The sequence below is a fragment of the Lolium rigidum genome, chromosome 6 (assembly GCF_022539505.1).
Source record: "Lolium rigidum isolate FL_2022 chromosome 6, APGP_CSIRO_Lrig_0.1, whole genome shotgun sequence".
Lineage (NCBI taxonomy): Eukaryota > Viridiplantae > Streptophyta > Magnoliopsida > Poales > Poaceae > Lolium > Lolium rigidum.
Window position 1 is genome coordinate 119,807,193 of NC_061513.1, and position 16,327 is coordinate 119,823,519.

General features: G+C 38.4%; 1 protein-coding gene across 2 annotated transcripts; it reads right to left on the reverse strand.

The window, feature by feature from the left end:
• Positions 1-637: 637 nt before the first annotated feature.
• On the reverse strand, positions 638-4,696 carry LOC124666779 (DNA-directed RNA polymerase I subunit rpa43-like). Of its 2 annotated transcripts, none has more exons than XM_047204109.1 (6): positions 4,587-4,696; positions 4,084-4,235; positions 2,780-2,889; positions 1,871-1,956; positions 1,157-1,267; positions 638-1,057 (listed from the first exon to the last, which is right to left on the reverse strand). In XM_047204109.1, the coding sequence occupies exons 1-6, from the start codon at positions 4,694-4,696 to the stop codon at positions 919-921; spliced, it is 708 nt and encodes a 235-aa protein (XP_047060065.1). In that variant the 3' UTR covers positions 638-918. The 2 variants fall into 2 exon arrangements, with proteins under 2 accessions (XP_047060065.1, XP_047060063.1); XM_047204107.1 differs by having other exon boundaries at positions 638-1,066.
• Positions 4,697-16,327: the final 11,631 nt, after the last annotated feature.

Sequence of the window (16,327 nt, forward strand, 5' to 3'; positions counted from 1 at the left end):
GAAAACACAGAGGCGGTGCCAATGGCTACGCGATAGTAACAACCAAGGAGCTCAGGGTAGAGTATCTGGGTAAGGGAGGGTAGGATTTTGTGTTGGGGGTTGTTCATCACAACGCACTTGGCCTAGTCTGATGCACAATTTGGAGGTTGGTGATAACATACAAGCCACAGTGCTGAACCTAACCTCAACTTCTACTAATGGAATCTGGGCAACCGACGAGATCAGATGTCCCCAATTTCCTAAATGTTTTCCTCTAACGACAAAGTAGCAGCCTGTATAATTCTTGATGCATCTCATGCCTAAGAACTTTTTTCCTGACGAAACCAGCAGGTAAGTTTCCTGCTGCATATTTTCATTCTACACAAGTCCCAAGATTACCTATCTGTATGACCAGAAAGATGGAGCCATTCGTTTCTTGCCTCCAAATGCATCCCCAATTTATAGATCCTAATTGTTCCTGCTAGGCTGCTTCAAGTGCCACAATGCTACTGCCATTTAATGAATCCTTCAATCAGGAACCAAGAAAAGATACTTCCAGATCATAAAAGGACACAGCTACTTCACTTGGTATAAAGCTGGGAGCTAAAACGAAACTGAAGTAACCATAAATCTGTTAATAACATGATCTTCTCTGGGATAAGATCACAAACATTCAGTAAACCCATTACACGTTCAATACTTGTTCTATTTTACATCATCATCAGCATCCTCATCATACAACTAATGCTACCTAAGAAATTACTGGTGCAACAGCGAAACTTCTGAACCGAGCAAAAACACCACTCTTGAATTGAACCACCATCACTCTGCAATGGTTATGAGCAGAAGCAAAATCGTGTTTCCAGTAACAAGTTGGTGACTACCATTACTGCTGTAACTGAACACCTTTGGGTTCCCACCAGACAACATCTTAAACCTTTAATTGGCATCATCATTCCTCTTCCTGGACTTGCGTGGCCGTTCAGAATTTGTCACAGTATCTTCATTGTTCACAGTTGTGTGATCGTGTACGCTCTGCTCGATTTTAATATCGACGTCCCTTGATTTACTTTTGCCACTGGAAATTTTGAGTCGCACACAATTCATTACATAAGCTTGAAAACTATTGTACAGATTAACAAGTCGGTTTAAATAGCACAGAAGTGTATATCCAGACCTGTTAATTTCTGATGCATATTTAGCATCATGAACTGATAGCCAAAGCATGGATCCTGTGTGAGGTGGCACTAAAGATCCAGTTATGTGACAATTCATTTCAGTGTCCACCCTATAAATGAATATCAAGCAAAGGCACACAGTCAGTTTACTTCACCGAAAATACAGAGCGTCACATGACCATAGCTGACTAAGTACAGAGCAAAATAAGAACCACTTCCAATCACTTGAGGAATTCTACTTAGGAAACATTTTGCCTAAATGTGCAGCAAGTAATTGGGATCGGAGGGAGTAGTATATTTCTCATGTACAGCTCAGTGTATTGTGGACTTGTGATGACGAGCTCAGTTCATTTCCAGTAAATGATTAAACAAGGTAAAAAGTAACGCTCCAGATATATGTCTAGTTAGTAGCATTACCATGCTGGTACGTAGTTTCATGCACATCACCAAAATCTAATACGTACCTGGTATTTTATTGTTGAGTGTTACTGTTGTAAGTTTAAAGTAAAGTTGGTTTAGGGGTGCCCCCTCATCAGCACAGCAGGGGAAATATACTCGAACAGTGTGCAGGTACATGAGCAACATGCAGCTAGTGTAAGTAACAAATGCAAACTAAAACATATACAGTATCTCAAATGTGTAAAGCTGCTGTCCAAATTGGAAACTAAAACAGTGAAGTTCACCTGAGAAAAGGGGACTGGATGAGCCTATACCTTTTAACAGAAAACCGTATCATGCTTCCCCTTTTAATCTCATGGCCCCTGTCTGACTTGCTTATAAATTTTCCTCCACCTCTCTTCTGTGAAAACAATATAAATCTCATGAGAGGGAATAAAACGAGACCGAACTTATTATAGTGATTGGTTGGATTTGTTGAAAACTACTAGATATACATAAGGAATTCTCAAATATAGAGAAGTTTGTTCATCACATGCTGTGCTCATCAACCACCTCAAGTTGGAAGTATCAGCCAATTTTCTCTAATCTCCAATCAATCAAAGCACGTTCACACTTTCTGGTGTTCAGTTTCTTTAGAGTTTTCCTAGTGATTTAGAAGTTTACTAAAGAATTGAAGCAAAAACATTTCTAAGGGATTTGATGGTGAACACAAAAATGTAGGTAAAATAAAAAGCAGGTTAGCTGGAGTTGCACAGACCAAAGGTCTTTTGACAACACAATCACAAACCATCAGCTACCTCTCATTCTTGTAACAGATGGCAAAAAATGAGCAGCAATGTTCATAATATTTGTCAAAAATGAGCTACAGTATACTTGCAAGTTCCAACTATTAAAGATCAACATGAAAAGAGGTAAATTTTAAGCCTCGTAATTTTATGCATAAGGTACCATAGGTGTGGATGAATGCATTCAAACAAATGCTCATACTTGGGAATGGTAGAAATGAACAATTCCTCCAGGGTTCAGTTCCCACCTCATGGATATCAGCTTTGCTGAATATCAATTTATTAAACAACCAAACAATACGTGAATTGTTAATCAATTACTGAACTAGGGTCCAGTTTACAAAGTTACATGAAACCAAACATATAGTAGACTGTAGCACATTATATTAGCATCAGAATAGCTATTTCCTTAATAATCAATAGAAAAGTTGATCTTACTCTTTTGAATCTGAATCTGTCAGCGATATCATCTGACATAATAGCTGCTGAGAAAACCCCCAAGACAATTGCATGGATTGATTCCTTGCCAAGCATTTCAACCTTCCCTTCTGAAGTACAAAAAAAAAAAACATCACACATACATATTTCAAACTTTGGCCACAATATTTCTCAAGGGAAATTTGTAACAATGCCACTAGTCTCAGCTCAAATTTTAATCATACTGCCTTTAGTGCAATTTATCAAAATGACACCGGCCTTCTAAGTTTTCTTACGAATTTTCCATGTACGGCCTTCACTTTCAAGTCAAAGCATTTTGAAAAAGCTTGGCTGACCTGAGAAGAGATGAAAGGTATATAAATCCCTTGATGAGCATGGAATATTTGCATACTCCAATGCAACATAGTACGTTTCAGCTGAAAATAAAGGCACCTCTATGATTATTGGACTGGACTAATTTTGGTCCGTTTATCATTTTTTGTAACTTATATGCTATTCTTTTCAGAGAAAGAATATTTACTAAGGTGCCGGAGCCTCAGGTGCTCACTTGAATTCCACCAAAAGGAGAAAAATGGGCAAGCAGACAACTGAGGGAACCTAATTTTTTACGGTGCATCTAAAAAAACATGATTTGGTATTGGCATGAGTATCGGTTCTTTCCTCTTTGGGGGCCTGTGACACCAAACCTTCTATCTATTCAATGAAATGAAACGCAAAAGCCCTTTTGCATTTTCTCGATAAAAAAAGAAGTATTGCCATGAGGTGCAAAGGAAACAAATTTGCACAAAATTAAGCACAAGTAGCCAGCTCATACACAATGAGGTTTTGACAAGCACAAGCAGGCATCTAACCTCAATAATCCATCTGGATTTGAGAAGCACAGGTGCTGACACTACCCGTCAGATTATACAAAATTACAATCCATCCATTGAAGTAAAATTTGTGAGCATGCTTTGCATATTTTATAAAAAAAAATCCAGCTCATTCAAAATAGTTTGTATTGATAGCGACTTCTGTGCACGGCAAACACACACGAAAACTCAACAGATGGCATTTTCACAAATAGCACTAAAAGAAAGTCATGGCCCTAATTCGAGCTGAGAACTTGTGGCATTGCTATAAGTTTCCAAGAAAATTTCAATTGCATAAGAGGTGAAAAATTCAGACATTGTAAAATGAACTGACACACCACATGATGTAGTATCCTAAAGGTTCCATGATTTCATACAGCTGATGTACCCATGACACCCAAATATGAGGCCGCAGAAGGAATGCGGTTGTTCATAGTTTATAAGTCGACCTACCCAGGATCATGCCTGGCTGGGGAGAAAACATCAGCATGTTTGCATGCACCGGCACGCCGAAATAGGGCACCAAACCATCCATGAGTTTGGCTTTATGACCCTCGATTTGAAATTCGTGTGCTAGCAACACGCCATCAAACCGATCTTCATACCTGCACATCAAGGCCCATCATCCAAATGTATCCCCTAATGAACATTACAAAGCAGGAAACTGAAATTTCAGAGAGCTTAGGAGCACAAGAAGCATAACAGCTAAACAAAAATAATTGTCTGATTTCCCCCCTCCTAAACTGAAACTATTTTTCTTCCGAGAAGTTTAAACCGGAGCTATGCAGAATCCACCACAATCTGTTCCCCCACAAACTAGCACCTTTCTTCCCAAAAAGGGTTTAGGGCTGCGCAAACCAGAATCCAGAGATGCACGGTTGCGACGCCATCTATACTGAGACAAGCACGGGCCATTGTATTAACGAGAGCAAGAGAGGTGGGGAGGGGGCACGTACGAGAAGAGGAGGGTGTTGAGCTGGCGGGCGACGGCGCGGCGGACGTCGTCGGCGTTGGAGGGGTGCACGTACACCGTGAGCTTCGCCTCCGAGTGCCGGATCCCCTCCATCGCAGCGGCGGCCATGCGGTTGCGGCGGTATAGACCTAAACCTTAGGCGCCGCGCCGGGGAGTGGAGTGGAGAGCGAGAGAGAGGACGGCGGCGGCGGGCTAAGCCCTAAACCTTTTCTCTTTTCGAGAAAGGCCAGCCCTAAGCCGGTGGGAGGTGGTACCGTTAGATCACTCGTGCTGGCCATCAGGCCCAGCTAGCACTATAGACGGCCCTGTTTCGCTGAACGACTTGAACCGTGGGCTAGCCACACTAGGCTTTTTTATTTGTTTCTTTCCGGTTTTTCCTTTCGATTTTTTAATCTTTTCTATGTTTCTTTTCCTTTTTAAGTTTCTTCATTTTTATTTATTTCATTTCTTCTTATGATTCTTTTAAGTTATTTTTTTCATAATTTTAAATGTTTTTCTCATTTTAGTATAATTTCTTTTGTTCAGTTTATAGTTGTAGTTTCTTCCATATGTATTAATTTTCTATTATATTCACTCTAAATTTTGTTCTTATTCTAGTGAGGATGTGTTCCACAACAATAAATATTTTTTTAACCTATAGTTGTGATTCTTTCTAGGAGTGCTATATCTTTGTTCGATTCAGTCTAGAAATGTGTTCCCCTACTATGGTTCGAATTTCTTCTTGTGTAAAAAAAATTATGTTCATGGGCACTAAAACTTCTCCCAAAGTTTTGGTTTTGTTCGATTTAGTCTACGTATTTGTTTCTTGTGCACACAAGCTTCATTCCTCGGGTGCTAAACACTTGTTCCATGTAGATGTTATGTTTGTTCCGCGGACGCTTAATTACATGTCTCAAATGTAGCCGTGATTTTTGCTCCTTCTGGTCTATGTATTTGTTCCTCTTACATATGAGGTGTGCTCTTAAATTACGCTCCTAGGCACTAAATTATTTCTCCCAATTGCATTTTGGTCTTGTTCCATTTGGTATAATATGTGTTCGTTGTGCATACAAGATTTGTTCCTCGTAAAAGTGATTGTTGTTCCTCGGAGGCTTAATTACATGTCCCAACTATAGCTATGATTCTTGTTTTATTTCGGAATTGCACTTTTGAACTTGGGAGCATATGCTTCTGCTACCTAGAAAAACATTTTAAAATTTCAAAAAAAATCTAAACAAAAAATTGGCACATATACGTCGACATTAGTTGTGCAGGAAAAGTGACAATTTGTATGTCCTGTGTAAAAAAGATAATCAAATCTGTCGCGAAAAAGCTTTTTTAAGCACCAAATTTTATCTTTTTTGCGCACGACACAAAAAATATCGATTTTTGGCAAGACGACTTTAAGAGCACAAAGAATATGGACATTTATGCATTAATTTTTTGTTTGGAATTTTTTGACATTTTAAACTATATTTAGAAGTTATTTTAAAAACCAGGTGCATATGCTCTAGGTGCCAAATGCATTGTCTGTTTTATTTGCTCTACATATTTGTTCCTCTTGCATACAAGGTGTGTTCAGAAATTATGTTCAGAAATGTGTAGTCCTAGTTTTGTTACATTTGGTCTACATATTTGTTCATTGTGCAGATAAGCTTTGTTCCTCGGGCGCTAAACACTTGATCCTCATATATGTGATTTTTGCTCCTTGTTACATATCCAATTGTTGCCGTGAGCTTTGTTTGGTCTAAATAATTGGTCGTCATGCACCAGGAGGTTGGTTCCACCACCCTAAAACCATGGTTCTATGTAAGTCTTAAATTCATGGTTGTGAATTGTTCCACGAGTATTAATCTTTTGTGAGAGAAGTCCACTTTACCACCCTAAATTTGTCATAAAGTTCAATTTACAACCTTAAACTCTTATTTGGTTTAACATTCAACCCTAAATTGTGAAAACAGTTCAGAATTACCCCTACACTGTTTGGACTAGTTTTGAGCTGGTTTTTTCTTGCTACATCAGCATCTTGTCCGTATCCAATTTAGTGAATTGGTCAAAATACCATGTATACATGTATTTCACGAGAAACACACATGTATTTTCCTACGAGAAACAGATGTGGTCTGACTCGTTTGCCGATCTCATCTGTCACATGAGAAAGGCCATCGTTCGGATCATCGCCAGATCACGGCGCCGCTGGCCCCTGCATAGTCCGCCGCCTTACTGTGGTGACCCGGCATACCACTGCATGGTTTAGTATGCAAGTTTGATATAACACCAATGAAACACCGTTCCACTAGTATTATATCGCTCAGAGTGGTACAACAGAAACATATGCGGGTCCAAGGCATGTCTATAGAATTACAACACAGACTCTTTACAAAAGATCCACACAGCCTCCTACCTTACAATGAGGTAAAACTGCAAATAAACTCCAGAAGAACGACTTGTAGTCTAGTCTTATCACGAACTCTATTTGTAGAGTATTTAACTAGCTATAGAGGCTATGAATAGATTCTAGCTAAGTAGGAGCTAGGTTTAGGAAACTAGATCCCTTCTATGGCTAAACTAGGTTTTCTCCTTGTTGGATGTGGTATCTGACTCCTCTGACAGGGTCTTGTCTCTTGAAGTAGTTGTTGACTCCTCGGTCTTCGAGTTGCACTGTAGATCCTCCTTCGATGCCTCCATATCTAAGCAGGGATTTAAGAGTGGGATGAGTACGAGCGTACTCAACAAGTTCATTATAGGAAAGAGGTGTTTAATGCACTAGCTACAGCATTAGACCGAGAAAGTCTAATACCAATGCAGGTTTTCATAACCATTTCTTCAAAAGGTTGCTTTTATTCGGAAGAACTATGTCCGTCGGCCTTCACCGGTTTACTAGAACTTCATGGAGCTCCTTTCCGGCCGCGTTCGCAGTTCCTTATCCCGAACAGGGAGTGACGAGTCACGGTTCTTTACACTCTGCGGAGGTGTGTTGCTTTACCCATAAGAGATCTTATCCTTGTTGCCAACCGAGCTTAAGTTCTCGTTCACACTTCCTTTGGTGTGAGGCCCGGTATAAGGTCATAGCCAATCATATTCCTCCGCTACCTCGCACACCCACCCTTTGTTGCAAACCCCGACCCTGGGTCCTCGCCGGTCCCATTATTCCCGTAATTTCAGGGTGGACCCCGACCACGACAACAGTTCTGGGCTCTACCATAAACTCCTTCGCCGGCAGCTGCAACCCATCATAGACCGCATTACCGTGGGGAATTAGAGTGGGATCCCCACCCTCCGGTTGTTCCGCAAGACACAACTGCTATGGCAAGCAATGCTTTACCGTGGGGAATTAGAGTGGGATCCCCACCCTCCGGTTGTTCCGCCAGATACAACTGCTACGGTAAGCGCATCCGTTGATGTACAAGAGGTGGAAATACGATTGACTAGTCCGTCCCATTCCGGATCTTATGGTTAACACGGGTATTACGGCACAAGAATCACTTGGCGACATTTGTTGTTTAATCCTAGATGGATATAAACCCTTGCAATGGAACCTCCACCATATCAACACAATTCATGGTTCCATTGCCCACCACATAGTCATCTTCATAGTTATGAAAGTAGTGGTTTTGGTTTTTATGCAATAGTGATAACCATAGTACTTTGCAAGTAATTTGATAGAAATACTCAAATGACATGAGCAAGTGATGAACTTGCCTTTCTTGATCTGCAAGATTATGCAGACAATGTCTTCGATACGTAATAACTCCAAATTCTGAAATAGCATCATCGTCCGGTAAGGACGATGTTTAAAAGATTGGCAAAGATGTAATAATGCATAAGTATGAGATGCAATCGTTCTAAGCGTGTCCTAACCCCGATGATTTAGGATTGACTAGTTGAAATGATTTGCTTAGGGTGTGTTGCACTTTTTAGAGTGATTCACAAACAAGGTTCTTATTAAGGATTGGTTGCTTGGTATCAATAACGGGTAGATAATAAAGCATAATAATCAATTGAGCACACAAAGAATGATGATTGGCATAATGTTAACAAGTAAAGGTTAGTGGTCAATTTTAGTACTATATGGCATGGTTATTGATTACTTGTTATATTCTTCAAAAGAATAACTTTTGAAGAACATGTTCTTTAATAAAGAATAAGTATGGCAATTGGGTTTGTTGTTGCTATAGTTTATTCTGATTTCAAGTAGTTTCTGGAGTAAATATGAGATGGATCATAACATAGTTGGATTCATCAGCAACTAGGGCTTGTAAGGTTGAGATAAGCCTAGGCATCCTAAGCAATTCATTATACATGGTTGTTGTCAAGGTTGGTTTATCTTGCTAGTGATAGCTGGCTAGGGTTTATAGGTCCTTATAAGCAGGGTTGATGATGATTGAAGAACATACTTCTTAAATAATAAGAAGTATATCAATTAGGTTGCGGTTTTTTAGGTTTGCTATTTCATTTCCTAAGTAAAGAATTATTGGCTCCTAAATAGGATGGTTCATAATTATGAAGTACTTGTTGGGTTTAGTGGACTATGGTTATGTAGTGATAATTATTGGGCATAGGTGCTATTGGAGTTCATCACAATGGTGTGATGCTAATTAAGGATATTTGAAGTTGTTGCCTCTAAGTATAAGAACTAGGGTTGGGTCCTATTTGATCATCTAGGTTGGATAGGTATGCCTACATGGACTACCAAATTATTGATAATAGGGCTCCTACAATTTTATGTGGCATGGCAAGTATGTAATTGCTATTATGGTTCTATGTATGAAAATTAGAACACCATGATTACATGAGAGGATCTAGGGTTTAGGTCTTAGAAGTAAATTAGGGTTCAAAAGAATTAGTGGAGCTAGGGTTCCAATTTGGATTAGGGTTTTAGAATTACACATGAAATGATAGGGTTGTATTATTATTCAATATGGAATTAGGGTTTGCTATTTACCATGAAGTTATATGATTAATAACTTCAATTTTAAAGTTGAAGTTATTAATAACTTGGAAATAAAAATAATATTGAATTTGGCATTTTATTATTTTTAAACAATTATCATTAGAGTAATTATTAATCAGGGTTTAAATCCTCCTATTAAGGATTTAATAAATTATAAGTAAAGGAAAATTTGTTTTAATATTTTCCTGATTTGTTTGCTGGTTTTTTTTAATTTTTGAAGTTTTTCTTAATTATTGAATTTTAATTAAATTTGGAATTAAATTAAAGGCTTAATTAATCATTATTAAATAATTGAATTTTTATAAAAAATAAAAATTTCATTTTATATTTTTATTGGATAGAGTTTTCTTTTCTAAGAATTTTAATATCTTATTTACAATTTTCTGACTTAATTTGAATTTTCTAGATTTATTTGAAGTTGCGGTATTTTTACGGTATTTGAAATAAAAATAGAAAACACTAAAGCTACCCGATGCACGAGCTAACCCCGGTGACCGACTAGTGGGACCACAGCCACGTTGGATGCCACGTGGGCTGACCAAGTCAAAATTAAAACGTGGCACCGAGCTCCTCTCCGGCGAGGCGATAGAGGACGGCGTCGACGGCGGAGGGTTCCCGCGGGTGTGTGTATAGACTAATTCGAACCCAGCACGCTTCGGTGATCATTATGGTACCAGCGCCGCCCGCTAATGACCACCGGAGCATGGCCGTCGGCGAGGTTCTGCGGCGGCGGGCACGGGTGAACGGCGCGGCGTAGCTACGGAGTGCTAGCGAGCAGGGCGAGCATGCTAGTCGGTAGAGGGGCTCACCAGGAGCACGACGAGCTTGACGGCGAAGCGAATGGAGCTCGGACGGCGACGAAATCATCCGTGAACCTGGCGGCAGTGGTCGGAGAAATTGGCCAAATTCGCCAGTCCAGGGGCTCCCCATCTTGCAAGCTTCGACGAGAAGACCGAGGAGAGGATGGTGGTGCTGGGAGTATCCTCGGCGAGGCTCAGGGATGCCTTAATCGCCGACGGTGAACGGAGGCCGGCGAGCTAGGGTTTCGTCGTTGGGGGAGAATGGAGCAGAGAGAGGGAAAATGGAGGGCGTCTGGGCGTTTTATATCTTCTCCGCCATGCGCTGGCGGTCAATATCGGCGGCGGGGACGCGGGACGTGGCGACGTCGGCTCGGTGGCGAGCTCCTGTGCGCCCAGAGGAGAAGACGAAGACGACGACCTCCCACCTCGTCTTTATCCACCGCGAAGGGGTACGGGCTGGTGTTGGGTTGTGTTTTGAGCTGGGCCATGGGCTGCTCCTGGGCTGCCACGGCCAGGCTGCTGCTGGGCTCCTTCGGCTGGCCAGGTCCGAGTAAGCTTCTTTCTTTTCTCTTATTTATTTTCTCGTTTTTCTTTTTCTTCTTATTTTCTGTTTTGTATTTGCCCATTTGAATTCATATTTGAATTCTGTTATTTTTTTGCAGGTGTTTCAATAATGTTAATTCCATTTGGATGTTGTGAAATGACTATTACACCCATAATCCATTTGAAACAAGTATTTTATAAAGCATTATATTACATACTTGTGTTTTATTCAAAAATAGCAAATGAGCATGAATTTATATCCTCATTTTATTTTTATGTTTTTCTTGTGTATCATTCTGTTTGAAGTATTAGAGTTGATACTTTGAACTCAACTTTATTTCAGAGATTGATATTCGGGCTTGGTTTTTATTTGAGGATTTTGTCACTAGCATATGATTTTATGTGAGCACATATTTATTAGAGTTTTATCATTTCTAGTATAATCCCTTGTTAAGATTAACACTATCACTACATTTGAAAGTATCTCAGTAGGGTTTGCTTCCATCATGATTTATCTTGGTTACAAAGATAAATGGTGGATCACTACACACATGGTTTACTTATAGGACTTAGCATTAGGTGGCTCTTATGTTTTATAATTGAAACATTGGATTTAATTAATGAACCATTAGGGTTCCAATGATATTTACCTAATGACACATGGTTTGAATCTTAATTATGACTTAGGTTTTAGTTGTGATCACCCAAGTGATGCACGGATTTAGGTTTGAGTTATATTTCTAGGTTATAGAGATGAAATGACACCATATTGCATGAGCTAGGTTATTCTCCCCTAACCATGATAATATGGTTACTTGCTTTATATCTTATGTGCTTCTTTAATCACTAAGGATCTGAGAATTGGTTTTATCTTCTACCAATTAACTTCTATTATTATCCTCAATTAATTATTAAAGTAACTACAGTGGTTATAGTTTTTTTTATAATTAACTTTGGTCATATGAATGGATGATTTCTCACCATTTAAGTATGGAGTTTTACTCTAAGGTTTTTCTTATGTTTCTTAGATGAAGAATAAGTGGAATGTAGATGTGGTAGAATTCTACTTGTGATCACCAAGTGGTTCACCATTAAAGGTTGGGATATAAGTCTAAGATTGCTTACTAGTGATCTCCCCATGATTTCATGTGATGAATAATATCTACTGATCGTATAAGTGTTAGCATTTGGATTATACTCCTATTTCTCCAAAGCATGGTCATGGATTAGGCATGATCCCCTTGTTCTTAATATCCTTACCTCAAGTTCTTAGGGTTTATGATCATTACCCAATTTGTAAGGATCAAAGGTTTGGTTTCCTAAAGTAGCTTTCATGATCTAAGTTTCTCTCTTCAAAGATCAAGTATTGTCTTGATTACCTAGGGTGTAGTACTTCTATTTTATTTTCCTGGATGGTCCTACTATGGTTGTCTCAATAAATTAAATCCCAGGAGAATTCCTGAGGTAATTACTTAGATTTCTCTCAAGGATTGATGGTTTAACCACTTGAATATAGAATAGGTCTCTCCCTTGAATCCAAGTGTTTCCTCAACTAACTTGAGGGTAACCCATATCTTGAGTTCTCTCATACAGGAATAGTTATTCTAGGGTTTATGGTATACTCACAATATCTCAATAGGTATTAAGTCTAAAACTCCACTTGGCTATCTGGATTGAGTTAATCTCCTCCTTACTTTATCAATTCATGGATATGGTATTATTCCATGTGATATTAGGTTATCTCACCACTTCAAGGGAAATGGTTTACAACCTAATACTTTAGTTCAAAGGTTGTCCTTTGTTCATTACTAGTTAAGGCTAGGTTTAGAATAAATGGTCTCTCTCATATGGGAAGGCTTGAATAATACTCTAGGGTTCCTCTTGAAGATAATGTTGTGATCATATGGATGTTTATATCCAAGGTTTGCCTCAAGGTTTGTCATTGCTTCCCTAAATAAAATAGGACTCTCACCTCTTTAGGTTTGATGTAAAACTATTTGGAATAGAGAAGAGTATATATATTTCTAAAGTTGATCTCCTTGTCATGATTCCATGTTTTAAGTGGAATCAATACCATGAGGTGTATGGTAGGATCATGGATAGTTTTAAGACATGGAGAAGATGAGTGAAGAATAGTTTCTCCAATTGTTGTTTCTTGATTTCCAATTAAATGGATGTTCTTGTGTTATGACAATGATTACCATATTATGATCTTTTATAAGATCAAGCATTTGATCATTGAGTAAAGTGTTGTTGTGTTGATTATTAGTTCCATTTGATCTAACCCCTTAGATCAAATCATCTCTACCCAAAACAAGATTTTAACAAAGTCACATTGAGGTTTATAGCGCTTGACTTGATGAGCTACTTCAATTCCACCAAGGTCAAGTGAAACTTCGATTCATCGTGACTGTTTTACTTTAAAGCGCGAAAATTCCCAGCATTTTCTATGCATGAATGCAATGCACACATCTGTTTCCTCTATTTTTGTAACCCCATTACCTGGGATATTACAGTCTCTACCCCTTAAACTAAACTTCGTCCTCGAAGTTTGATCTCTCTCACGTTTCCGAGGTGTAGATCTGACTTGTGTAGACTACGACTTTTCTCGAACTCCGTATTGATCTCACTGGATATAATTGAATATATCCCTTGTCCAGATTCTTCCTGGAATCCATTAGGGTTTGTCACCGAACCATGGTTCTTAACTTGATTCATTGATTTCTTCCAACTCTATAAGCTTGTTTCCTTTCTCATTGAAGAATCAATGATTAGGACTTATTCCGGTGTCTGCTAGTCTTATCTGAAGACTAATTTGATAATAAACTCCTAATTGATAAATAGGTCTTTGTTTTCCCTTACTACTAGAACTGCAATAATGGTACTAAGTAAGGTACTTAACATGGAATGGTTGTGATGGTTTATTTTCCTAAGAATGGATTAGACTCATTTAGTCCATCCAATCATGGTTTATAGTTGATACCTATAACTATTTTGGGTTATTTAGGTTCCATGAAAGGAACCATTTTATTAGTCTTTGGTATTGGTATATTCTATCTTCTTCGGTCTTTGGCCTTTTTAAGCTGTATTTGGTATATAGTATTTCCTTCATCCAACTTTATTAACCTTAGATTACTTGAGCTATCGAACTGCTGATTAAATATTACTCACTTTCTCAAGTTATAGTCCACTTCTTACTTCCTCGAGGTATGGACCTCGGCTTCTAGTCTGACATCCTTCTGAAAGTAGTGTTCAACAATCTTATGAAAATAAGATCGAACTTCCTCCCAGTTTGGACCTTCTTCATCTATCTTACTCAGAATATTGATTTATTGTACAATCAACTCAATCTTTACTCTACCCCTTAGAGTTTTCTTATGGTCTTCAACTCCTTTTCTTCCAACCATTGGACTTATGGTTAGAATACTGGTCTTGGTCTAACTTATGGTTTATACTTTTCTAAAAGTCTCACGAAGAAGGTTTGTGGTGTATCCACTCAATTGTGGACATCCAATGTGAATCCTTCTACTAAATGATTATAGGTCATTGTTATTTGGCTAACAAATTTTTTATTTGTTCACAACTTCTTGGTACAAATAATCCAATGGTGGACTACTTGGTACCAACTGTGGCTATCTGTTATCTAAAAATGGATTCTATCATAGGTTCTGATCAACTGGACGAGACATTCTCTACCTTATCTCGCAGTATTGATCCTATACCAATTGTGGTCTTCTGATATCTACTATGGTCTTCTTATATCTGTTATGATTTCATATATCATCTTCCTTTTCGAGGGTTCATTGGTGCAAGAAAACCACTAGCTGACACTATGATTATAGTATCCTAAGTGATTTCCCATGCATTCCCTCTTCTATATTGATTATGGATCTGCTAGAGCTTCACCATAATCACCAGATTTCTCACCTTCATGCTTCTAATGTACTAAAGTACTCCTTTTTTGAGGCTAAGCATGAGTTTTGATTGGTACTTCCTTCTGAATATTGTGGTTGCTTCCCACAATTTTGCTTCCTTCTTTTGGTGAACCTTCATCTCGTCTTTAGAATCTTCAGAATTCGTCACTTCCTCACACGGATACTATTACCTTCTAGATCTATAACATCAAGTAAGGATTTGATATTGCAACATGCATTTGCATACCAAGGTCAAACTTCATGTATGGATCTAGTCAAACAATGAAAATCCAATAAAATCCAAGAAGATTCAGACTTTGTGCTTATAATACACACCATCCTAAGCCTGAAAATGATAGTTGAGTAAGACATCTCTAAACATCAGGCTCTGATGTGTAGTATATAACACCACATAGTTAGGTTTATATCGTGATACTTAGCACGATTATATGGGATTCTACTATTTGTCTCAACATTTACCTTAATTGCACATTTGCAATGAGATAAACTTGAAACAAAGTGGTCTAGAATAGTTGTGGTTGACCTAAAGTTCTTTGGAAGAATCAACTTAGCTTCCATTTTGTTGAGGACTACTTCACATGATATATCTAAGTTCTAACTTTGCTACTCTAAACACATAACTATGGAAATATAGTTCCTATACTTCCAAGAGTTTCTATCATAAGACTATGGTCATGATGTGCTTGGCACACTTCCCATATCTTTGGAACACAGTTCTTGCACTAATGTCTGGCTTCTTATTGTACTCCTCCTAAATATTTTAGATGTTCATCAAATAATGATCCCGAGGTGAATCATATATGATTACTATTCCTACCAAGTAAGTAGGCATATTTTATTCCTATCTCTCTTCCTTACCTCCTACGATTGACTCATCATGGTCTATACTACCTCACATAACTCCTAGTTATTACTTACTATCAATTGTTTCACATGTCTAGATAACTTTACTTACTCATTACTTATCTTGGTCTGATATCTTAATTATCTTTATCACTTGATATTACTTCTATTACAGGTCTGAATAACTTTTACTTAATCATAACATGTGTTGGTACACATCTTCCAATAGGATATCTTCCTTATGGTTGTATCCTCTCTTTGGACTACCATGTATTGTATACCAACTGTGATCTACTCATCTATTGTTCTAAGGACTTATTGATGTGCTACATGTTTAGGATTAGCTAACTAACTTCACTTAGGAAAGATAGGTAAGAAAGGTTGACTCAAGTGTGTCAGGATTATTCTCAAGTGAATATCCATCTCAAGTCATAAGAAGTATTTGGTTTACCTAGGACAACTTCCTATAGACACTACCAATCCTATAGGTCTCCTTTAAAGGGTTTTAATCCTAGGGTCAAAGCATTTGCTACGATACCAACTGTGGAGACCCGGCATACCACTGCATGGTGTAGTATGCAAGTCTGATATAACACCAATGAAACACCGTTCCACTAGTATTATATCGCTCAGAGTGGTACAACAGAAACATATGCGGATCCAAGGCATG